General features: G+C 39.0%; 1 protein-coding gene across 1 annotated transcript in view; it reads right to left on the bottom strand.

The window, feature by feature from the left end:
- The window catches only part of spg (dedicator of cytokinesis spg), a 783,360-nt gene that overhangs the window by 210,287 nt on the left and 548,219 nt on the right, over positions 1 to 24,854 (bottom strand). Inside the window, exons 7-10 of the mRNA XM_067136588.2 lie at positions 21,615 to 21,699; positions 16,553 to 16,588; positions 10,450 to 10,595; positions 10,289 to 10,370 (exon numbers count right to left, since the gene is read on the bottom strand). Coding sequence (XP_066992689.2) covers positions 10,289 to 10,370; positions 10,450 to 10,595; positions 16,553 to 16,588; positions 21,615 to 21,699 — 349 coding nt within the window. The remainder of the gene's footprint in view (positions 1 to 10,288; positions 10,371 to 10,449; positions 10,596 to 16,552; positions 16,589 to 21,614; positions 21,700 to 24,854) is intronic.

The following is a 24,854-nucleotide window of genomic DNA, read 5'->3' as shown; positions in this document are numbered from 1 at the left end:
TGTTATTGTTTACATTTTATTATAAGTTTATTGCTGTCTAAATCTTCATTTTGTAGTTGGGGGTTTCCTGGTAAATTCATAACAAACTCCCCCAGATATGCAATAGACCGCGAGGTATGTAGGATTGAAGATAAGACAGTTGAGCGTTTGTCTTTCATCCTAGACCACTTGAATAAACAGACGTGTTAAAAGCCCCAACCCTTATGCAATGTTTATGATGGACTGATAAAGCAGTTTCCTTTCAAAGATAACAGTGTTGCTTGAGACGGGCTCCAAGAAGTACCGGTACGTGTTTAGTGCATCTTTCAAAGTTCACATTCATTTAATTGTAGGCCTATCGTGTGTGCGAGATTTAATGTAATTTAATTTCAAATTGATCACTAATAAGTGAAGTTCTAGTGTTTTAACACCATCATGGCTAGTGTCTCAGGGGTGCACAGAAGACAGTGTAAACAAAGTCCTCAAAAGTTTTGTTACATTTGTGGAGTTTATGTGTTTGAATCCGAGGTGCGTCAAATAGACTCGTTTGTAAAGAAACTTTATTTTTCTTACTTCAAATTGAAAGTTGGGGATCAAGACAAATCTTTCACACCTCATATTGTGTCGAGGGACTACGTTACTGGTATGAGGGCAAACGAAACTCAATGCCGTTTGCTATACCCATGCAATGGCAAGAGCAAAAGAACCATCTGACGACTGTTATTTTTGTATGGCTCATGTTGTCGGTTTCAATAAGAAAATTAAAAACAAAATTAAATATCCGAATCTCAAGTCAGCTCTTCGACCAGTTCCTCATGGACCTAACTTACCTGTACCTACTCCACCTACTCACTTGAGTGAGGAAAGTAGCAGTTCATTGCAATCTGATGATGAAGAAATAGATTTCGAGCCAATCAATATGACACACCTTCAGACAAATTCACGCAATCCGAATTGAATGATATGATATGGGACTTAAGAGCTAACCAAAGAAAAAACTGAATTACTTGGTTCTAGATTGCGCGAAAAGAATATGATGACACAAGGTGTTACATTTTCCTGGTACCAAAATCGTGACAAAGAATTCCGAAAGTATTATTCTCAAGAAGATGAATTTGTATTTTGTACGGATGTTTCAAATCTTCTGCGTCAATTGGGAGAGAAAGAGTATGATCCTAGTAACTGACGTGTTTTTATTGACTCTTCCAAAAGAAGTTTAAAGGCTGTTTTGCTTCATAATACAAATGTTCTGGCACCCGTACCACTTGCACATTCCACAAAAATGTCTGAAACATACGAGACCTTAAAGTTGGTGCTTGAAAAAATTAAATATCACGAGCATGGGTGGCAAATTTGTGGTGATTTGAAGATCATTGGATTGTTGCTGGGACAACAAAAAGGCCATACAAAATTTCCCTGTTTCCTATGTGAATGGGATAGCAGGGCACGGGATAAACACTGGGATACAGTGAAATGGCCAGAAAGGAAAAAAAACTACAACCAGGATCCAAAAACGTCTTGAATGTAAGACTTATTGACTGTGAAAAAATTCTACTTCCATCCTTGCACATCAAATTAGGATTGATGAAACAGTATGTCATGGCATTAGATGAAAGTAGCCTATGCTTCCAATATTTATCCACTAAATTTCCCTCATTATCAGATGCAAAAATCAAAGAAGGCATATTTGATGGACCACAGATCCGTAAACTGATGAAGGATAAAAATTTCACAGACACGACCAAAATTGAGAAAGAGGCATGGAATGCATTCAAGGATGTAGTGACTAAATTCCTTGGCAACATTAGGGACCCTCAATACAAAGAAATTGTAAGGAAAATGTTGGTAAAGTTTAAGGAATTTGGTTGTAATATGAGCCTTAAGCTTCATTTCTTAGCTTCGCATCTGGATTATTTCCCTCCAAATTTAGGAGCTGTCAGTGAAGAACAAGGTGAAAGGTTTCACCAGGATCTCAAAGATGCAGAACGACTCTATCAGGGACGTTGGGATGTGAATACGATGGCCGATTACTGTTGGCCGACTGCACGAGACAATCCTTCTAGAGATCATTCAAGAACTTGAAAAACCCGGAAATTCCACGGAAAATGGAAAAAGACGGAGATGTGAATCTAACCTGCACATAATGTAAGTAACGAAACTATGTATGTTTAAACATGTAATTTTTATTCAAGGTACGGTTATATTAATTTAAAAGCAACTGTACAGCCGAAACTAAATAGGCGCTTTATGCTTCAGTTTCATGAATTTCAATATACATTAAAAATACAATACAAACCATCTACTTGCTTACAAAGCAGCATTTATGTGTATTTAATGCATGCCAAATATGATTACATTTTGCAAGCTGAAATTTACATTAATATATCAAATTTAATCAATACGAAGTGCCAACAATTTTACGTAAGTACAAAATAACATTTTGTAAAATTGCCACTAAACCAGACGTGATACGCCAAAACTATTTTTTCCCCCCACATTCTGCGTTAAGAAATGCATAAAACCCACCTATTTTCCTTTTTACTGCACAAAAAAAGTTTTTTTTTTTTTGCAGGCTAGTGTAATTAGCCACCATCCAAATGTAAGGTACAGACAGTGCACTGAAATAGATGATGGTTACATATTTAGCCAACCTTTTTCTTTTTAGTACAACTAACAAGTAATCCACTCCAAAAGCAATCCCAGTCCACTTATAGATCACCTCCGAACCCAAAAATCACAAAAATAGTTTTACGATTATAAACAAAATTCTTGCCCTATAAAGGGCTACATGCGAATGCAAATATTCTGTCTAACACTTCTGTATACAAACTGGAGCATTTAACTATAGTTTACAGTGGTTATAGACTACATATGTTTAATAAAGACATCTGAAAGTATTATTCACATTTAGTAGCAGATAAAAATGGTTCACTCAGGGCCTTTGTGCAGTGAAATGTGGTTGGATGCCGTCCTCCCTACTTTTTTTTTTTTAAAGGAGAACTTGTTTTTCCATGGAAAACATTGTTTCTTGGATCTACCAGCATTTTGGTAAGTTAAACGTTTGATACTGTTACCAGAGATATGCAACAATTAACTAAACAACTACTGTACTCCTGAACATGCCAAATTCATTACTTTTTGTTCTGGAGGCTAGTACATAGGTGAGTCCCCAAATCTTTCTTCGTTGGGGTTAAACCCTGGTTTCAATCCATTTTTAAATAAGAAAACAAATATTAAGCTCCATCACAATGAAAATGTTCAGACCTCTACAACATTCCTAACAGAAAATGGAACCAGAAAGATTTATTTTAAATATTGAAGACAATAACAAGGTTTGGCATAGAAATCCATATCCCATGGCTGACATATAATTACTCATGTCAAATAGATGCTTTTTCATTTACTATAACAAGAAGAAAACCATTATTAGAAACTGAACTGAAATATTTGACACCAAACTCAAATCTGAGTCTCCAAATTTCTACCCAGGTATAGTGATGTGATAAATGCAAAATTAGCCTTGAATTACTTGTAAAGAATACGTTTTTAGTAATTTTTACTTGCAATCATTACTTTTTACCAAATGTCATTTTTTTACTCATGTTTTACTTCTTGAAATAAAATTGTAATCATTACATTCTAGTAATCGATATACATCTCATTGAGAGTTTGGTAACATTGAATGATGGAATCCCAGCACTTGCAAGGATATAAACTATAAAACGAAGAATACATAAAGATGTTGTGATGCCACATTCGATATGATATTTTGATAATACTCAAGTCTCAAACATACCGATACTCTGATAACATCACAAACAAATATTGATACTAATGGTATCATTCAGTACTGTAAGTATTGTACAGTTTCAAACCTAGAGATGACAAAATAGCAGTAAAGAATTTAAACACTTAAACTTTCAAAACTTTTTATTATTATCATCATCATCATATTGTTGGTTGTGTGATGGAAAGATGGGTGAATATCTGTGTGTGCTTCTTATGATGTTTTTGTAAGTAATTAATTAATGATATGTGTCACTAGAAGCTGAGGTAGAATATTCTTCTAGTACCTGTAGTATTGATTTACAGCTTTATCAAATCATTTTGTTTGATCAATCAGGATTATACGTTATAAGTTGCTTTGAAAGCACATACAACATCAAAGGCAGGATCTCTCACCACTGCGGCTCAGTTACGGCCATTTAGATTTCATTCTTGCGTGATGATGGAGGCAGAAGCTCAGAGAGACCTGGTAGAGTTCTCTCTCTCATGTCAGAATAGCAGTGGTATTGTAGTTGAATGTGCCAACTTTGGAACACAGGAAATGATAATGGACGAACAGCATAAGGAGGAGGACATCCTGAGATCACTAGGGCATTGATGAAAAGCATTCTGGCTATTCTGCTTAAGAATCTTAACATGAAAATTCAGAATGGCTTATGAAAATTAGAGGAAGCTCTCGATGCTGGAGTGGCATGCAAGACATCCTGGAAGAGAGCTAGGGAAAATCAAAAACAGGAACAAACAAGAAGAGGGAAATGAAGGAGGATAAAGATATTCAACCTTTAACCCATTTAAACCAAGGGATTGTTCAGATGCTGTTCATATCAAACCAAAAAACGGCAAGACCTTTGCAGATGTTTTGAAGAGTATTCGGACTTTTTTTAAACCGGAAGACAGCAGTGTGAGCATTCAATCTATTTGTAGAACTCACACTGGGGCGATTCTTCTCGAGTTTAATACAGCCACACAAAACGAAAACTGGGACAATTTTAATAAATCTCTGAGAGATGTCCTTGGAATGAATGGTGATTTAAAGACTTTGACCCCCCCACACTACATTGGAAATTCAGGACATGGACAGTATTATCACTGCTCTAGATGTAGAGGAAGCTGTAAGACAGGATCTTCAGAATTTCGAAGGAGAACTGAAAGTCTCAATTAATATTCCAAACAGCAGAGTATAAAAATGCTACTGTTGAGATAGAAGATAAAGAGGCTCAGAAACTTTTTTGGAAACTGGTAAAATTAAAATAGGATGGTTGGATTGTAGAATTCAAAAAAGTATCATGGTACCTCACTGCTTTCGATATCTTACATAAGGGCATCATGCATGAAACTGCAAGGTGCAGATAGAAGCAAACTTTGTTTTAAGTGAGGAGAAGCCAGGCGTAGGGCGGTAGGTTGCAAAGCAAATCTGAGATGCATAATTTGTACAGACTTTAATGTTGGCTCAGGAGTCTGCACAGTGTTTCGTGATGCTTTCGAAAAGGCTAAAACTAGTGGCAAATGATGCAGGTTATTCGGGCAAATACGTACAGGAGTCGAACTGCCAATGATCTTTTGATGCAGATGACCTCTGAGATAGGAACAGACATATTTTTTCTTAGTGAACATTATCAGGACAGTGGTTCATGGATAATTTTGGGACAGCTGCAATTTGGATACCAGATTTGTGTAAATGGCCAGTATCAAACCAAGGATGTGGAGACGGTTTTGTTTGGGTCCGTACTGGTAGATATACTTTTGTGAGCTGTTATTTTACTCCAAATGAGTTAGAATTTGTTTTTCAGGCTAAGCTGGATGGCCTGGAAGATATACTGCAAGGGTTTGACAACAGTTTAATCGTTGCTGGTGATTTCAATGTCCAAGCACTAGAATGGGGTATGTCACAGTACGACTCTAGAGGATGCTGAACTATGGAGATGGTCGCTAGGTTGGGTTTGATGGTCACTAACATTGGAAATGTGCCAACCTTTCAACGATCGGGCTGTAGGGGGACTATACCGGACGTGACTTTTGTATCCGAGGACATCGTGTCGAAAATCAATGACTGGTGGGTGATTGAAGAATACATGGGAAGTGATCAAAAATACATTATTTTTTGTGTCCTTCCTAAAACTCTACAGATGAATACAAAAATCATATAAACCAATATGGTGGAATATAGAAAATATGGACAGAGAGAAATTTCTTGTTGTCTTAAGAAATTAAATGGATAGTATAACAGAACAAAGTTGTTGTTATAAAGGGAAAGAAGCGGATGAGAAGTGTGTTAAACTCACCATGCAGCTTATTTGGAGAGCATGTGATTTGTCCATGAGTCGTAATACATTACGAAACAGGAAGCATTCAGTGTATTGGTGGACCAAAGAAACTGCTGACCAGAGAAGACGTCTGCAACTTAGACAGAGGGCACAGAGAGCAAGAGTCAGCAATGAAGACACCTCACTCACAGCTGAGTACAAGTCAGCAAAGGAAGAGCTGAGAAATGCTATTAAAAAGAGTAGAGTTGACAAATGGTGGAAAATGGCTAAGGAAGTGGATGACGACCCATGGGGTTTAGGATACAAGATCGTTATCAAGAAACTTGGAAGTTTCTCGAATTCGATCATGGACTCAAATGCAATGAAGGATACTGTAGATAAATTATTCCCAGATCATCCTGACAGGTCTGATGATGATGATGATGATGATGATGATGATGACTTTATAGATGACATACCACTTTTTACACCAGAAAAATTGACGAGAGCGATTAGTTCCCTTAGAAATAAAAAAGCCCCAGGACTAGATGGTATTCCAGCAGAGATACTAAAGCTGATAGCAGATTTTTGCCCACATCTGCTGCTGAAAATGTACAATAGCTGCCTGCTATCGGGGATGTTTAGTGTTTTCTGGAAAACAGTTTGGCTAGTTTTAATAAGCAAAGGGAAATCTGGGGGCTATAGGCCTTTTTGTATGCTGGATACTGCTGGGAAAGGATTAGAGAAACTTCTGCAGCCAAGAATACTTTCAACAGTTCAACTAGCTGGGGACATCTCTGATCGTCAACATGGATTTCGACGAGGACATTCGACAATCGATAAAGTGTGGGAAGTGTTGAATACAGCGAAAAGTGCACAAATGGGTAATCATCATTCTCAAAAACTGACACTTCTTGTGACTCTGGATGTCAAGAACGCTTTTAACTTGGTAAGGTAGAATGACATATTGGAAGCACTTCAAGAAACTTTCAAACTACCAGAGTATCTCACGCACATAATGAGGAATCATTTGAAAGATCGTACTCTGGTATATCACACAGAAGATGGGCAGAGAGTGAAACAGCTCACAGCTGGTGTAGTGCAAGGGTCCATCCTTGGCCCAAATCTGTGGAACATTATGTATGATGGATTGTTGAGGTTAGAGATGCAGGAAGACACAACACTAGTGGGCTATGCTGATGATATAACTGTTTGGATAGTAGCTCGAAATTTGGAACTGGCTCAGTTTAAGCTAAATCAAGTGATGCGACGGGCGAAAGACTGGATGGCGAATCACAGATTACAACTGGCAGATCATAAAACAGAGATAGTTCTCTTGACAAGAAAAAGGATCAGATCGTTATTCCAATGTATATTGGACGAACAGTAATCGAAACATCTAGAAGTATAAAGTACCTCGGTGTGACACTTGATACCAAACTTACATTTTGGGATCATATCAAACAGGTGACGGATAAGGCAGTGAAAACTACTGCGCTGAGTAGATTAATGAGCAACGTTAAAGGTCCGAAGTCTAGCAAACAATGACTTCTGATGTCGATAGTTCACTCGACACTTCTGTATGGTGCTGAAGTCCGGGCTGAATCTCTAAAGCTTGAAAAATACCCACGAAGGATAGCTGCAGTACAGTGGAGATCAGCTTTGCATATTACAAGCACATATTGCACAGTATCCAAACCTGCGGTACTTACGGTAGCAGTGGTAGCACCGATTGATTTACTTGCCTTAGAGAGACAGGAAGTCTGGCGAACTCTAGAAAAGCTTGGAGAGAAGCGTGCTAAGGAGCTAGCTTATAGGCAACAAATGGAACGCTGGCAGCAAAGCTGGGAGGAAGATCCTCGAGGAAAATGAGCTAAGTGGCTGATACCATGTTTAGCTGATTGGGTTGCACAAGCTCATGGTGAGCTTAACTTTTATCTTACGCAGTTCTTGACGGGTCATTGATACTTCTGGAAATTTTTACACAGAGTAGGTAGAGCAAGTGATTCGGCGTGTATTTATTGCAATGATGTTGACGATGTACTTCACACATTTTTTGTATGTTATCATTGGTCAACACAGAGAAGATATTTAGAAGCTGAGCAAGGAGAATTGACGCCAGAAACTATTGTGCAGGTGATGCTACGAAACCAAGAATCTTGGGATCAGGTAACAGTATATGTAGAAGGCATCCTGCATCAGAAAAAGAGGATTTGAATGCTCATGGATGGCAGTAAAGGAGAAATAAAGGAAGAAGGAACCTGAGAAATTAGCATGACACCGCCCTGAAGTAATGCGAGAGCGGTTCTGGGGTGGAGATACACATCGTGGGAAAAAGGTGTGTGGGTTTTAGTGAGTAGGAATCTCTCAAACTTGTGGAGTGCGGACCCTCACAAGCGTCTCTTGAAAGATTTCTCACACTTCCCACACGCCCACGTAATAATAATAATAATAATAATAATAATAATAATAATAATAATAATAATAATAAACACAGAGAAGATATTTAGAAGCTGAGCAAGGAGAATTGACACCAGAAACTGTTGTGCAGGTGAAGCTACGAAACCAAGAATCTTGGGATCAGGTAACAGTATATGATGTTGTTGTTGTTATTGTTGTTGTTATAACAAAATTCTTTCCACAGATGCTGCTAAAATGTATAACAACTGCCTGATTTCAGGGTTTTTATTGCTCGCTGGAAAATAGCTCTATTAGTTCTAATATGCAAAGGGAAATCTGGGGGCTATAGGCCTTTATATATGCTGGATACTGCTGGGAAAGGCTTAGAGAAACTTCTGCAGCCAAGAATTTTATCAGCAATCCAATGAGCTGGGGATCTATCTGGTTGTCAACACAGATTTCGACGAGGATGCTCAACAACTGATGCAGTGCAAGAAGTAGTGAACACAACAGAAAGTGTACAAACAGGTAATCATCATTCTCAAAAAGTGATGCTTCTTGTGACTTTGGGTTAAGAATGCTTTCAACTCGGCAAGATGGAATGACATGTTGGAAGTGCTTCAGGAAATCACTAAACTACCGGAGTATATCATGCACATAATGAGAAGCTATTTGAAACATCGCACTTTAGTATATTATACATAAAATGGTCAGAGAATAAAGCTTCTCTCAGCTAGTGCAGCACACGGGTCTATTCTCAAACTAAATCTTTGGAACATCATGTATGATGACTTAATGTGATTGGAGATGCCGGAAGACACTATGCTAGTGGGTTATGCTGATGAATGTAACTGTTTTGATAGTAACTCGAGATTTGGAGTTGGCTCAGTTTAAGCTTAATCAAGTGATGTGACGTTTTATAGAATGGATGGTGAATCTCAGATTACTTCTAGTAGAACATAAAACAGAGATTGTTCTTTTGACAAGAAAAAGAATTATGTCCATAATTCCAATGCAGGTTGGACAAACAATGATCAAAACATCTAGAAGTATAAAGTATCTTGGCGTGACACTTCCTACCAAACTTACATTCCGGGATCATATAAAATGTGCGGTAGACAAGGTAGAGAAAACAACTATTGCGCTAAGCAGATTAATGAGCAATGTAAAAGGTCTGAAATCCAGCAAAAGACAACTTTTGATGTTGATAGTTCAATCAATACTTCTATATTGTTCAGAAATTCGGACCGAGTCTTTGAAGTATGAAAAATACCGGCAAAGGATAGCTGCAGTACAGTGGATTAGCTTTAAGAATTACAAGTTCATATCATACGGTATCTGAACCTGTGATCCTTATGGTAGCAGCAGTACCACCGATTGATTTACTTGCCTTAGAGAGACAGGAAGCCTGGCATACTCAAGGAGAGTTAGGAAAGAAATGTGCCAAGAAGCTGGCTTACGGCTAATGAATGGAATGATGGCAGCCAAGATGGGAGGAAGATCCATGAGGGAAATGGACTACGCAGCTGATACAGTACCATGTTTAGCAATCTGGGTAGCATGGGCACATAGCTAAGTTAATTTTACCCTACGCAGCTCTTGACAGGCCACGGTACACAGTTCTTTCCAAATTTGGTCAATGTAATCTTTTAGCACACTTATTGGAAGGAGGAATATTGCAAGTTTTAATAGTTTCTTTATTAGTGAGTGCAGCAAATTTGAAACAAAATATGAAATAGTGATCAGTAGCAAATGCTAAATCAATGTATAACTTATTTTGTTCAAACAACCACAATGGCATTTGATTATATTATTTCATCTGCCTTGAAAAATACATTTCACATTGCAAAAATACAAACAGAAACTGAGCAAATACTTACTGTGAAAATGGTACAATTACTGTGTAGTTTTTCTACGTAGTTGGAGAAACCTTCCTTTGAGATTCGCACCAAAAAACGCTCGCTGAAATACAAAGTACAAGAATAAGTAATTAATTCAGTATCTATTCCATAAAAATGATCAAATATTTGTCAAGCCTTACCTTATATATTTGGCACGCTTCGTATCATACAGAGAGAAGTACACCTCCGTATCCTCACCAATGTGATGACCAAAATCCCGCATACAAAAATATAGATGATGTGTCAACACTTTACGAGCTTCTTTCCGTCTCATCGTACCCCGTGCCTGAAACAACACAGTTTAGCATACCAGGAACATATTCACTGAGTTTATATATTATAAAGATGAATGAGCTTCATGGTCAATTAGAAAGTCTGAGTAAATACCAAGTAAATAGCAGGTCAACTAATCAACACAGAACTGAATAACATACGTGACTACTTAAATTCTACAAATCATACAAACTAAACCATGGTTTAGCACACAGACATGCCTATTGGACTGGGACAGGAGTATTCAGAACTGGGCCATTTTGAGCACGACTGAATGTGAAAATGGACTAAAGAATTCAGATTGGGCTATGTTTTATACTACCAATAAACCTTATTTAAAATATTTTTAAAAGAGTATCCAAAGCGAGCCTCAATTAAAGGATAATCACAGGTGGCAGATAGCAGATGGCCCTCAGATATGTCGGGTTGGCTGTGAATAAGGGGAAACCCGAATAAGCAGTCCTGGACTGAGGTGGCACTGTTAGCAGACTGTGGTAGAGCCCAAAAGCATAGGAGCTCCATTAAAAGCCACATATGGTCAAAGATGACAGTGAGACATGACGAACCTTCACCACCATTATATAAGTGAAGTTAGCCATTATATAAGTGATGTTAGCCAAACTGTTGCCTTGCAGAGAGGAGAAAACCTCAAAGACTAGAGGGAAGGCATCCCCACAGAAAATCTAGCAGGCTGAGGGCTATGAGAGAGGCAACTCCTCTCACAAGACTTTAGAACTAGGGCCGATACCCCAAGTGTCCGAGAAACTATTATTAAAAGAAACAACAGAGAGAAAAAGAGAAAACTGGACCAATTAAACTGTTGATGACGAAGCGAGAGAAAAGGGCTATGAATAGGGCAACGTGGAATTTGCAAGGATTATATGGCAATGAGTGTAAACTACTATATGAAATGCTTGGAGCAATGCTGAATTTAGTAGTAATCACAGAGACAAAGGAAAAGAAAAATGGATGTGAATAGCTAATGGCACCAGACAGCAGTGAAAAGTTTGTAATGTTTCAATCAGGTATAAACAAGAACCAGAGAGCAAAGGGAGTAATGGCCATAGTCATCTCTGAAGGATATAGACTTCATGTCAAAGGCTGGAAATTTATCAATGAAAGACTAGCAATGGTGGACCCTATCCTTGAGCAGCACCTCCCATGATGACACTGCCTATAAACCTAATGAAGACGATGATGCAGATGACGATAGGTTTTACAATAGGTTGCAAAGGACGGTGGATTACACCAGGGACAGCATAGTTGTCCTTGGCAATTTCAATGGTAGAAATGGAAAAAACAGTGAAGGAATGCAAGGCCTGCAAAGCCTGCTGCGAAATTATGAAGAGCCACACCAAAATGAAACAGGAAAAAGACTTCTGGACTTGTGTGCAAGAAATGACCTTGTGCTCACAAATACTATGTTCCCACATAAAGAAGCACATCGATAGACAAGAGAAGTATCCACCTGAAATGGTCTATCGACTACATTTTCATGCAGAGGAGCCAGTGCTGATATGTCTTAGATGCTAGAGTGTACAGAGGCTTCAAAATCAGAAGTGACCATTATTTGGTAGTCATCATCATTTTCCAGCTCCAGTTTTCCGGGTGCGGTGTATGAGCGCTCGCCATTTCTTACTGTCAAAGTATAGTTTCTGTTCCTCTATGTCCTTCCACTTGGCATTCCTCTTGCTAACCTCTGATTTCACTGTGTCTATCCATCTATTCCTTGGCCTCCGAACTGGCCTCTCCCCTTTCACTTCTCTGTCAAAGTAATTCCTTGCTGTTCTCGTCCGTCCATCCTCATAACATGTCCAAACCATTGTAGCCTGCGTCTTCCTAAAAGCTCAGTAACAGGTATTTTGATGCCAGCCTCCTTCCTGTTTGCTTAATTTCTAATCTTGTCCTTCCTGGTCCTTTGGTTTATTGTTCTGATGAATTTCATTTCTGACCGGGCGAGTTGGCTTGCATCCGGGAGATAGTGGGTTCGAATCCCACTCTCGGCAGCCCTGAAGATGGTTTTCCGTGGTTTCTCATTTTTACACCAGGCAAATGCTGGGGCTGTACCTTCATTAATGCCACGGCCGCTTCCTTCCAACTCCTAGGCTTTTCCTATCCCATCGTTGCCATAAGACCTATCTGTGTCGGTGTTATGTAAAGCCACTAGCAAAAAAAAAAAGTTATTTCTATTGACTGGATTTTACTACTTGCCTTGTTATGCAGGGTACATGTTTTGAGTCCATATGTGAGAATTGGAATGAAGTAGGTATAAAACATGGTCAATTTTTTTTTCTGGGGCATTGTACTTCTGTTTCATTTTCTCCCTAGATCAGTAAATATCTCGCTTGAAAATAAAACTGAGAAGCCTTCTGAGTCCTATTAAGTATTTCTTGGTTTACTGTGTTATCTTCTGAAATGATACTTCCAAGGTATTTGAAGTTAGAAACAGACTGCAATAGAATTTCCTCCAGGAAAATGTTTGAATCTGTACCTTTCCTGTTGATAGTCATTTCAACAGTTTTTGTTTTACTGATGTTTAGTCCATATTCTTTAAACTTTCCATTCCAAAGATTTAGTTTCTCCTGTCCGACTCATTGGCTGAATTGTCAGCGTACTGGCCTTCGGTTCAGAGAGTCCCGGGTTCGATTCCCGGCCGGGTCGGGAATTTTAACCTTAATTGGTTAATTCCAATGGCTCGGGGGCTGGGTGTTTGTGCTGTCCCCAACATCCCTGCAACTCACACACCACACATAACACTATCTTCTACTACAATAGCACGCAGTTACCTACACGTGGCAGATGCCGCCCACCCTCATCGGAGGGTCTGCCTTACAAGGGCTGCACTCGGCTAGAAATAGCCACACGAAATTATATAATTATTAGTTTCTCCTGGTACTTCTGTTTCAAGCTGGCCCCGTGGTGTAGGGAAGCGTGTCTGCCTCTTACCCAGAAGCCTCGAGTTAGATTCCCGGCCAGGTCAGGAATTTTTACCTGGACCTGAGGGCTGGTTCGAGGTCCACTCAGTCTACGTGATTAGAATTGAGGAGCTATCTGACGGTGCAACAGCGGCAACGGTCTAGAAAGCCAAGAACAACGGCCGAGAGGATTCGTCGTACTGACCACACGACACCTCATAATTTGCAGGCCTTCGGGCTGTGCAGTGGTCGCTTGGTAGGCCAAGGTCCTTCAAGGGCTGTAGTGCCATGGGGTTTGGTTTGGTATGTACTTCTGTTTCATTTTCTCCCCTGATCAGAACATCATCTGAAAATATTGGTATGTTAGTCTCTTTGCAATGTTCTTTCATGGACTTCATGATTCGATCCATAACAAGATGAACAGGAGTGGTGACAAGGCACTTCCCTGCTGGACTCCGCTTTTGGTTTTAAACCAATCCGATCTTCCAGCTTGGACATACCTTAAGCACTTTCGACAGAGCATCTTTATTTTATTGATCAGGAAGTTTGGCACACCTGTACCTTCTAGGCATTCAGAGATTATCTCTTTAGGCACAATGTTGTAGGCCTTCTAAATGTCCATAAAAACCATCACTAAGTTCTTACCATATTCCCAGAGCTTCTCTGTTAGCATTCTGACTGCAAATATCAGGTCTGTAGTGCTTCAGTTCTTCCTGAACCCATGTTGCTCCTCCTCCAATAACAGTTCAACTATATTCCTGATTCTTCTTTCATGCGTTTGCATATTGTTGGCAGGATATAAGAAGGAAGCCAAAGGAAAGGATAATGGTACACAAAGTAAGGGGCAAAGCCATCAAATAGCCTATCAGAAAGCTGTCAAAGAGTGGGCTGTCTCAGTGGAACTACCCCCAGAAGTGGAAGAGCAGCTGCAAGAGACATGGTGCCTATTCAAGGCTTGTGGTAAGACTCATGGGAAGAAAAAACAGAAGAAGACATCTAAGTGGATGGCCAATGTGAAGAGACATATTAAGAAGAAGAAAGAATTATGGACGAAGCATTTACTCACCAGACACCCAAGAGACCATGATGCATGTAAGAACAAGAGGATGGCATTGAAGAAGTGGTGAAAGATGCAAAATAACAGTTCTGGGAGATGTTTGGAGCTACAACGAAAGAGACTTGTATAAGAACCACAGTACTGAAGATGCTGTGAATGAAGAAACAGTGCCCTCTCAAGTTTATAGAGGATAAAAATGACAACCTACTATGAAATGAGGGTGACTTTATGGAACCCTGGAAGGAATATTTCAAAGAGCTGTTTGGAGAGAGCATGGAAAGGTAGACAAAGATATGTAGAAGGACAGCAACAGCATCCAGAGGAAGGTTGGAAAGAGGATAAGGACATAACTCTTGAGGAACTCAAACACGGACTTGTATTACGGTATGTCTGTATCCTTCTTAACATACCATCCGCCAATCTTTACTGATCCAATTCGTCCCACTTTTCAATGTTGATTCCACATAAGTCTTGCAAACTGTATGGTCTGTTGGGATGTCCAAAACATTGTTCCCAGATATGCTCAGTAGGATCCTGTCTGGGCAGGAATGATGTAAATCTCATCAAGCGACAATGGCACTGATAGGAAAGACAGGGACGCTCGTGCGATGTACGCATGAGCCTTTGTCCGTATGAACAAATTCTCTGCCAAAATGATGGTTCTTATTCTATACGGATGATGTCCCGGTATTGTTGAGAAACCATGAGATCTCCCTGAATAACCTAGAGAGGCATGTGGCAACACCTTAAAACATTTCCACTCTGATGCAGTCATTGTAAGCTATGTCCAACACATACAGTATTTCCAAATTCTCACCAAACATGTCAGTAATTGTCAAGAACAAGGCATCTGTGCAACATTCATTGGTAAATAATACATACTGCATCTGTCAATAGACATTTCTCATAATGCTGTACCCCATGATGTTGAGGTGTGTGAACTGGGTGCCGCGATGGTCATCGAAGTACAGATTCACATCATTGAAACTGTTTCATACAGTTTGGGAGACAAATGACATTCTTAGCCAATAAGAAATGATTACATAAAATATATTTTGTATTTGATTCCTTATTAATGTCAACTATTCAATTAATTTAGAGATGTAATGATATATTATATATATTTATTGAAAAGGTGGTCAATTACATCTCTCAAGTTGCTTTATGTCGCACCAACACAGAGAGGTCTTACGGCGATGATGTGATACGAAAGGGCTAGAGTGGGAAGGAAGCGGCCATGGCCTTAATTAAGGTACAGTCCCAGCATTTGCCTGGTGTGAAAATGGGAAACCACAGAAAACAATCTCCAGAGCTGCTGACAGTGGGGTGAGAAACCACTACCTCCCGGATGCAAGCTCATAGCTGTGTGCCCCTAACCGCATGGCCAACTCACGCAGTTCCAGAATTACACTGAGCTAAAAGTCACAAATAGTGGTCATTAGCTGTAGTTGTAACCTGGGGACGACCCGTACAAGTCAAGTTCATTTGTTTATGTTTATACTCCTTAAGGGACTATTATACTCACGTATTACATACCCAATCATCATTAGGAATTGCTGAAGAGACCGAAGTTGGAAAAGCAAAATGTTTATTGATGAGCATATAAGTTCAGGTCCAATAGTGAGATAAATAATTACAGTTCAGTTTGGGATAAAGATCAGCCTTTGCTAGTAGACCAAGGGAAAAAGAAAGAAAAATGACCCCACAGTGAATTATTTAAAAATATGTACAATCTTACAGATTTTACCGTTCTAGGGCTACAGTGGAACAAGCTCCTAATACTTCAGTGACGTTTGTGCCCGATTTGGTCTATTGGAGCTCAGGGCCTCTCTTCAGATTTTCACAAAACATATGCACATTTCACAATAGTAAACTACATACATTGTAAATATTTCCTCTGTAACATTAACTATGTACTTAAAAGATATTTTGTATGGTATGCTTTATCACAATGGTAACCCGTAAACAGGGAAGTAATTAAATAAAATTAGTACTCACCGATGCCCCTTGGGAATTCTCTGCACTTTGTACATGCTGTAAACACAAAAAAGAAGCAAATTAATACACACTTAGTTAAAACTCTTAAAAACTCATAATAAAGGTTGATATTCTCTATCCTAGCATATACAAAGTTCAAAGCTCCAACCTTTCTTGACTTTCAATTTTTAAAAATGAAGGTCAATGTGGTCAGCTTCATATATCGTCCAACAGGGAGGAATTTGTCTGATACTCATTTTTGCTGTGATCATATCAGATGACTATGAGAAGCTGAATGAGTGTTCCTACATTATGTATATTGGATATATTAGAGAGAATGTTTTTATTGTTAATTAAAAGAACTTTAGGCTGAGTGATGAGCAAATGCTTTTTTTTTTTTTTTTTTTTTTTTGTGCTACTTGCTTTACGTCGCACCGACACAGATTGGTCTTATGGCGACGATGGGATAGGAAAGGCCAAGGAGTTGGAAGGAAGCGGCCGTGGCCTTAATTAAGGTACAGCCCCAGAATTTGCCTGGTGTGAAAATGGGAAACCATGGAAAAACAACTTCAGGGCTGCCAACAGAATCACTAGTGACTATAAATTTGGGAATATTTTGAGAACGTGGCTCATTAGGCTAATGATTTTTTAATCTCCATGAGATTTAGCTATTGTTTTTTTTTGGAATGCAGATTAAAGTTGATGTCAAATAGCCAGAAGGGTATGGTGCATGCTAGATTAAATTGCTCAATCAGGATATCCAGTGAATGTTCTTCTTTAAGAATTTTTAATCTTTCTACAGGTTTACCATTAGGTCCAGGTGCTATTCTGATTTTGCCTTTCTTGAGTGAATATTCTACTTCCTGAAACTCTACACCCAGGCAATGAGTGTCCCAGGGAATTTTTAATGCGCACCCCTGTAGTCTCCACCCTCTATGACTTTTCTTTGGCCTTGTACTCTCTCAGCTCGTGCACTAATTCTAACGAGAGATGACTGATTGTATGGTTAGTGAAACTTTACATATATATTTATTTAAGTAAAATTTACGATTCCACCTATTCAATACAATATACTGGGTATGATGAGGATGGAAATCCCATCAACACGCAGAGGGATCCATCTGCCTTTCTATTGTGTAAAAATTGATATTTACAATACCCTGTCAGCAAACAGCAGTCAATGTCAGGTCTGGAATAAAATGACTGTCCAAAGAGTCTAAAATGACAATTATTTGCAGTGAATGAAAGATATTCGTAAGCAAAAACTATATGCTGGAGTTGTGCCTAAATTTTGCAAAGTAAACCTTATAACAGTACCAAAAATCATAAGGTAGAAATTCTTCAGGTTTTTTTTGGTGGCCCTTTTACTTTATTTCATTATCAGCACTGTTCTAATTTGCAAATACCGTATATATTCACATACTGAAAATAATCCATTTCACGATGGGATAGGAAAGGCCAAGGAGTTGGAAGGAAGCGGCCGTAAGTCTGAATGTGTAAAATACATGTTTCTTTTGTGGGGCGCTCAGTGCCCCGGTGTACCGTTAGTGTCCCTAAAACATAAGTGAAATATTCCAAGGTTAATGGTCCTTCATCTCTATCACAAACAGAAGGACATGGTCTCCTATTATCATGAAAAAGATCAGTCACATAGACTTTCCAGCTGTTCCATATATCTTCAAGTTCAATGATGACCTTCCCTTCATTGTTAGAGTCCATTTCTCCTGCTAGTATGTAACCCTGAAGCTTCTTTAACCTTTTTGTGGAGTTTTTAACAGTAGAAAAGATCACAGTTTATATATAATATAAAATAAGAGTTTTATCTGTACATTAATCAGAATTTAAAAATAACAGTATTTCTGTATCAGTTCTGTCCACAGTAACAAAAAAATGTTCTTTTTACTTTTCCGTAATGTCTGTCTGTCTGTCTGTCTGTCTGTCTGTCTGTCTGTCTGTCTGTCTGTCTGTCTGTCTGTCTGTCTGTCTGTCTGTCTGTCTGTCTGTCTGTCTGTCTGTCTGTCTGTCTGTCTGCACATGACGAGAAAACGGCTGAAGAGAATTTAATGAAAATTGGTATGTAAAGTCGGAGAATGAGCCACTACAGTCTAGGCTATAAATAATTTTATTCACGCTGAGTGAAATGGTAGTTTACGGGAAGGCCTAAAATTTAATTCTCAAATATTTATGTTCTTGGTGGTCTTATCGATAAATACTACATAACTAAAGTTATATAGAATTAAATTTCTGAACATTTACATCTTACACATTTATACCGTACTGGCCATGATAACAGATATATTCATGAATTTGTATTTTTGTGGCTAAGTTCATATCAACACTGATCCACGAGAAAATGGGTAGATAGAATTTAATGAAAATCGGTTATATAGACTTGGGGAGAAAGAAACTACAGTCTAAGCTGTAAACAATTTTATTCAACCTGAAGAAATGATACTTTAGGGGAAGGCGCCTAAAATTTAATTTTTAAATACCTATGTTATTAGTCATATCAAAAAGTACTACATAACAGAAGTTATAGAGAATATAATTTCTGATCATTTATGTTTTGTTCAATTTTACTGTACTGACTATGATAAGAGTGATATTTCAGAGTCGGAAGAAAACTAAATGTGAAGGCCTACAATATAGAAAGCTCATAAAATTGATCAATAATAACATTACATTGACCATTGTTTGTTGTGATATTCTTTGTCACTTATGCTCCCACTCATCTCCAATACATGGAATTACTGCTGCATACCGAGTATAACAGCCTGCCTGAATATTGGTGGGAAATAGCTGGGGAGTTAGATAACTTTCTTCTTTAGCATGCCATTCTGGTTCATACATTTTCTGATACTGCAGGTATGTAACACACTGGTTCATCATAGTATTCCAGCTATTTGATCCCTACTCGGACACGCTGATTTGAATGATCGGTGTGCACACTTAACGAAATAATGGCAGAGGCTCACTTATGCCCTGGTCTAGAATTACAATTTGGGCTTATTCCAAATTATAGCACCACAATTCACTACATAACTCAAAATTCAACCCTGAAAAGAGCTGTTTCTTAAGAAAAGCTTCTTCCTCTTCACTTTTATTAAATTCTACATTCATTTTATTCCAAATTAGCAGTGAAGAGGCGGTTTCTCCTCTGGCCTGAAGAAAAAATTTGCCTCCAAGTCAGATAGTTTTTCCCCCACCAGTGTAGTGAATTGAGATTTTCTGACTAATCGGGTACTCCTATTAAACAGATGAGTGAGTGGGACTCTACACCTTTTGCCTGACCCTTCCCCAAAAATTAAAGAATGTTCACGGCTCACGGCTGTCTTCGGCCTGGTCATTCCAGATCTGGAACTTTGGACTGTTCGATCAGCAGCGTAGTACTGTTTGTTAAAAGTGAGAAAATGTGTGGTTTTACATGTGATCGAAAATTTCATATGATAGCACTGCTTTTCACTGTGACACTCCTACTCCTCATTGTAATGACCTATGTTGATTTCAGTTGGGTAAACCACTAAGACAGTCTTTCTGACGATATAAAAAGGCAGGTGGAGAGTGAGTGTCTGCCGTTATAATGAGAACTCCCCAACTTGATTGTGACTGATGGTAGGCAAGTGGGCCTAATCCAGTCTTCACATAAGACAAGATATTTGGTGACTTCCCTGTTGTGTTTCTAGGGTAACGTTAAGAGCTATGCAATTTAAAACAATCTTACTCACAACGTGTACACTACCTAACCTAGAATTCTGTATACAATGTATAATTCCATAGCGAAGCACAGGTACATCAGCTAGAATGAAGATAAAGTTGAAATTCAAGAGGGAAATTTGAGGCAAATATCCATTTATAAGAAGAGGAATGGAATAATTTACCGCAGGAGATGTTCAATAAATGTCCACATTCTTTGAAATTATTTAAGAAAAGACTAGGTAAACAACTAATAGGGAATCTGCCACCTAGGCAAGTGCCCTAAATGCAGATCAATGGTGATTGATTGATTGATTGATTGATTGATTGATTGATTGATTGATTGATTGATTGATTGATTGATTGATTGATTGATTGATTGATTGATTGATTGATTGAAATCCAACACAAATCAAGCAAAAGCAAGCTGTTTTCACCAGTTTCATTAAGCAATGTTAGTTCTGACAACCCCATTTTTTCACTTTTACTTGCTGTTAAATATACTTAAAAGTGATTTTACTATTTCAGTGATATGAGCCAAGACTGTAAAACAGAAGAGTAGCCTACTGCTAACCTCCTACAAAAGAATAAAAAACAACATCCCTGTGAATTTACTATCTAAAGTAATTGTTGGGGTAATTGTACAGGAATGTGTAAGAGCTGAGCGTCGCTAGGTAGACCACTTGTAGGCCATGGCCTTTCGGGGCTGTTGCGCCATGAGTTTTGATTTGGTTTTTGAGGTGTTTTATTCCATACTATGACAAATTTAACTTTTATTCACTCAAAAGTGTACAGAAAATTAGACTTTACGAGTAAGGTCAACTTATCAGTTTAGTGGCATACTATTACCTATGTACTGTACTTATTTTAAATTAAATAATGTATTGTAAATAATTCTGACACGCCGCCACCCAAACCATACATGGCATGACCGAGGCGGCTGTGACCCCACAACATCGATACAACAATGCGTGAAATAAAAATTGAGCGGCCAAATGCTGAAGAAAAATTCAGAAAGTCAATACTCGAGAGGAAATTCGAGCCAATCAGAGCAGCTATTGGTAAGCGAATCGGAGTTCAAACAATCAGAGACGATTTTTAAGTAAAAGTGTACGGAAAGTAGCTGATGAAGCGTACTACACTTTTAAGAGTGGAACGAAGTCAAATTCGTTATAGTATGGAATAAAACTTGCATGAGTATACGAGGTATATGACTGTGGGGAGAATCTCAGCTTCATGCTTCGTTCACGACGACGGTGACGACGAAAATATCACAGACGATGAACTGTGCGATTTAATGTCGTGACTTGACATTTTCCATAGAGGAAGTACTTTAAGGAAATAATGTACAATGCTTAAAATACTAAATATGGTTACTGCATAAACATACCACTTGATAAAGTTCCACGACGCTCATTGTGTCCGGGTCCACCATGTGAGCGCCCATACGTGGCACCAAGTCCAACCCCAACTTCCTGCAAAACAAAGAACAGCACATGAAAAAGTTAGAGGTTTTGGGTTTGAGGTAAAGAACCCTACTAGGATACAAGAGGAAGAAAAACAATAAGGCCAAGGAACCTAACACGAACTTAATTTAGAAAAGAGGCCATCTCCAAAAAAAAAGTTGAAATCCACTTTTTGTGCTGAATGTGTTCTCTGTCTATTTTGACATGAGACAGCGAACTATCAGCTGCAAACTCGGTCTCTAAACAGCTTATTTTCTTCATTGAAAATTGGAGTTGGGCCCCATATCACTGTATGATCAGTTGGATGAAATAAAATACAATACAATACAATACAATACAACAAGGCAATTCTCCAACTTAATCGTGACTGATGGTAGACAAGAGGGCCTACCATTAAAATGAAATTCCCTAACCCAGTCTTCACATGAAGCGAAGCACGGGTACATCAGCTAGTATTCATTAAAGTCATTAGCTAAAATATATATGCCTAAATATTCAAAAGTTCACCTCTGTGATGTAGTGGTTAGTGTGATTAGCTACCTCCTCCGGACGTCCGGGTTCGATTCCTGGCTCTGCTACAAAATTTGAAAAGTAGTGCGAGGGCTGAAACGGGGAACACCCAGCCATCCTCGAAGTGGTTTTCCATGATTTCCCACTTCTCATCCAGGCAAATGCCGGGATGGTACCTAACTTAGGGCCACGGCCACTTCCTTCCCTCTTCCTTGTCTATCACTCCCGATCTTCCCATCCCTCCTCAAGGCCCATGTTCAACAGAGCAGTAGAGGCCACCTGGGTGAGGTACTGATCCTCCTCTCAAATGTATCCCCCAACCCAAAGTCTCACGCTCCAGGACACTGACCTTGAGGCAGTAGAGGTGGGATCCCTCGCTGCATCCGAGGTAAAAACCAACCCGGGAGGGTAAATGTATTAAGTAAGAAAGAAATATTCAAGTTATCCTTCCGTTTTCACTCTGCCTGGCTCAAATTAAAGACTGTCAACTCAGTTTTGTTGAAAACATTTTACAGGAATCCTATTTAACTCAAGTTCTTTGAAATAATATCTTCCAATATCAAACTCTTTAAAGTTATTTATTCTTCCGAAAAATATGTGTGTTAGCCCTTTAGCCTCCAATACCATAAATTGAAGCCGAGGACTGTGATGTTAATGTTGAAGGCAATGATAATACAGGGTTAATTCACAAAGGCACAATATCAGCTTTACAGCGAACTGTAAAAAATCGATTACGTGAAGGAAAGCTCCAAGCCAGACGTTCTGTAGTGTTCATACCACTAACTCCGAATCACTGCCATCTGTGACTTCAGTGGTGGCAAGCTAGAGCTCACTGGATGGCGGACTAGAGATCTATTGTATTCTCAGATGAGAGCCATTTGTCTTGGTGCCAATGATGGACGAACGTTGGTAAGGAAGAGGCCAGGCAAACGCTTGGAACCAAGCATTCTACGGCGTCAACACACTGGACCTACACAAGGAATTATGGTCTGGGGAACGATTTCTTTTAACAGCAGAAGCACTCTCGTCGTTATCAAAAGAACTTTGACAACATATTTGTACGTCAGACTAGTACCGGTTTTGCTGACATTCATTCGTAGTATTCAACGGGGTGTTTTCCAACAGGATAAAACTCGTCCTCACGACGCTGCTTTCACTTAACGTTCTCTACAGAGTGTCGACCAGCTGCCTTGGCCTGCGAGATCACCAGACCTTTCGTCCAGTGAGCACGTGTGGGACATCACGTGACGACAAATCCAGCGTCATTTAATACTAGCATTAACCGTTGCTGATTTGACGGACCAAGTTAAACAGCCGTGGAATTCCATCCAACAAAATGACATGCAGCACGTGTACGACACAATGCAAGCACATGTTCATTCTTGCATTCAATATCGTCGCGGCTACAGCGGAATATGTTACCTAGACAGTTGTTTAGCCTAAACTGCATTCCTCTAAACTAATGTTTTCTTGGTGTTGGGATGTCAATTTCTGGTGGTGGCTGTAGAACACAGAGAGTAATCCACTGAAACTTATATATCCTCGAGCATGGTATGGAATACTTTTCACTAAGCCAAATTGCTCCTTTCATCTCTGCTATCCGACCTCTGTATTCAATTGTACCTATTTTCCAATGCCAATGATATTAAGGTCAACGACATCTTGATTTTCGTCTTTGTCTTTTTCATTGCCTCTCTCTTCCTTTTTATGTAGCTTCTTTGAGAACCCCATCTTCCTTCCGCTGATGTCTGAAATGTCAGAGCTCCCTACCAGTGAATTTATCAGCAAGCAAGCAAGCAAGCAAGCAAGCAGGAGTAGGGATGCATCTAGGCCACTTTAGGTATGACAACCATTGGGACCATGCGAAGGAGATCAGAATGAAGATAGAAGAAAGCAAGATCCACCTTTACGAAAATGAGGCATTTTTCTCTTTTGAAGAGATCTAACACTTGATAGAAAACCGGAATAGTGAAATGCTACGTGTTTCCTTGGTTTTATATGGAAATGACTCCTGGACATTGACCACAGCGTCTGAAAAGAAGATCAAGGCTTTGGAAATGTGTATAGACGGCTACACGGAATATCATAGGTTGACAGTGTGATTAGTAGAAACGTACTGAGCCGAATGAATAAACAGAAGGAGCTACTATCAAACAGAGGAACTGAGAATACTTCGGGTATATCATGAGAAATGAAGAGAAGTACTGAATACTCCAGCTCATCATGCAAGGTAAGATCTTCAGGAAGAGAGGTAGATCTCCCGGTCAAGGAACCCGGTCTTCAAAAGAATTTTTCCGAAACGCCACTGACAAGACTGAAATCGCCACAATATCCGACATTGGGAACGGATAAGCTATAATAATAATAATAATAATAATAATAATAATAATAATAATAATAATAATAATAATAATAATAATAATAATAATAATAATAATAATAATAATTTGTTGAGTCCTCAGCCCGGAGGCTTGTTGGATCCTCAACAGCTTCACCATTAACTGTCATAGATGGCTTAAGCATCACTGAAGAGGCTTAATAGGGAAATTAGTGAGGTAGTTTCCCGTTGTTTTCCTCACTGAACCGGAAGTTGCTATTTACGTATAAGTCTGCCACCAACCGACCCTGTGAGCAATATTTCCACACCATTCATC

Source organism: Anabrus simplex, chromosome 1 (genome assembly GCF_040414725.1).
Source record: "Anabrus simplex isolate iqAnaSimp1 chromosome 1, ASM4041472v1, whole genome shotgun sequence".
NCBI classification, from domain to species: domain Eukaryota; kingdom Metazoa; phylum Arthropoda; class Insecta; order Orthoptera; family Tettigoniidae; genus Anabrus; species Anabrus simplex.
The sequence above is the reverse complement of the archived record's forward strand: the minus strand, read 5'-3'. Positions and strand labels throughout refer to the sequence as shown.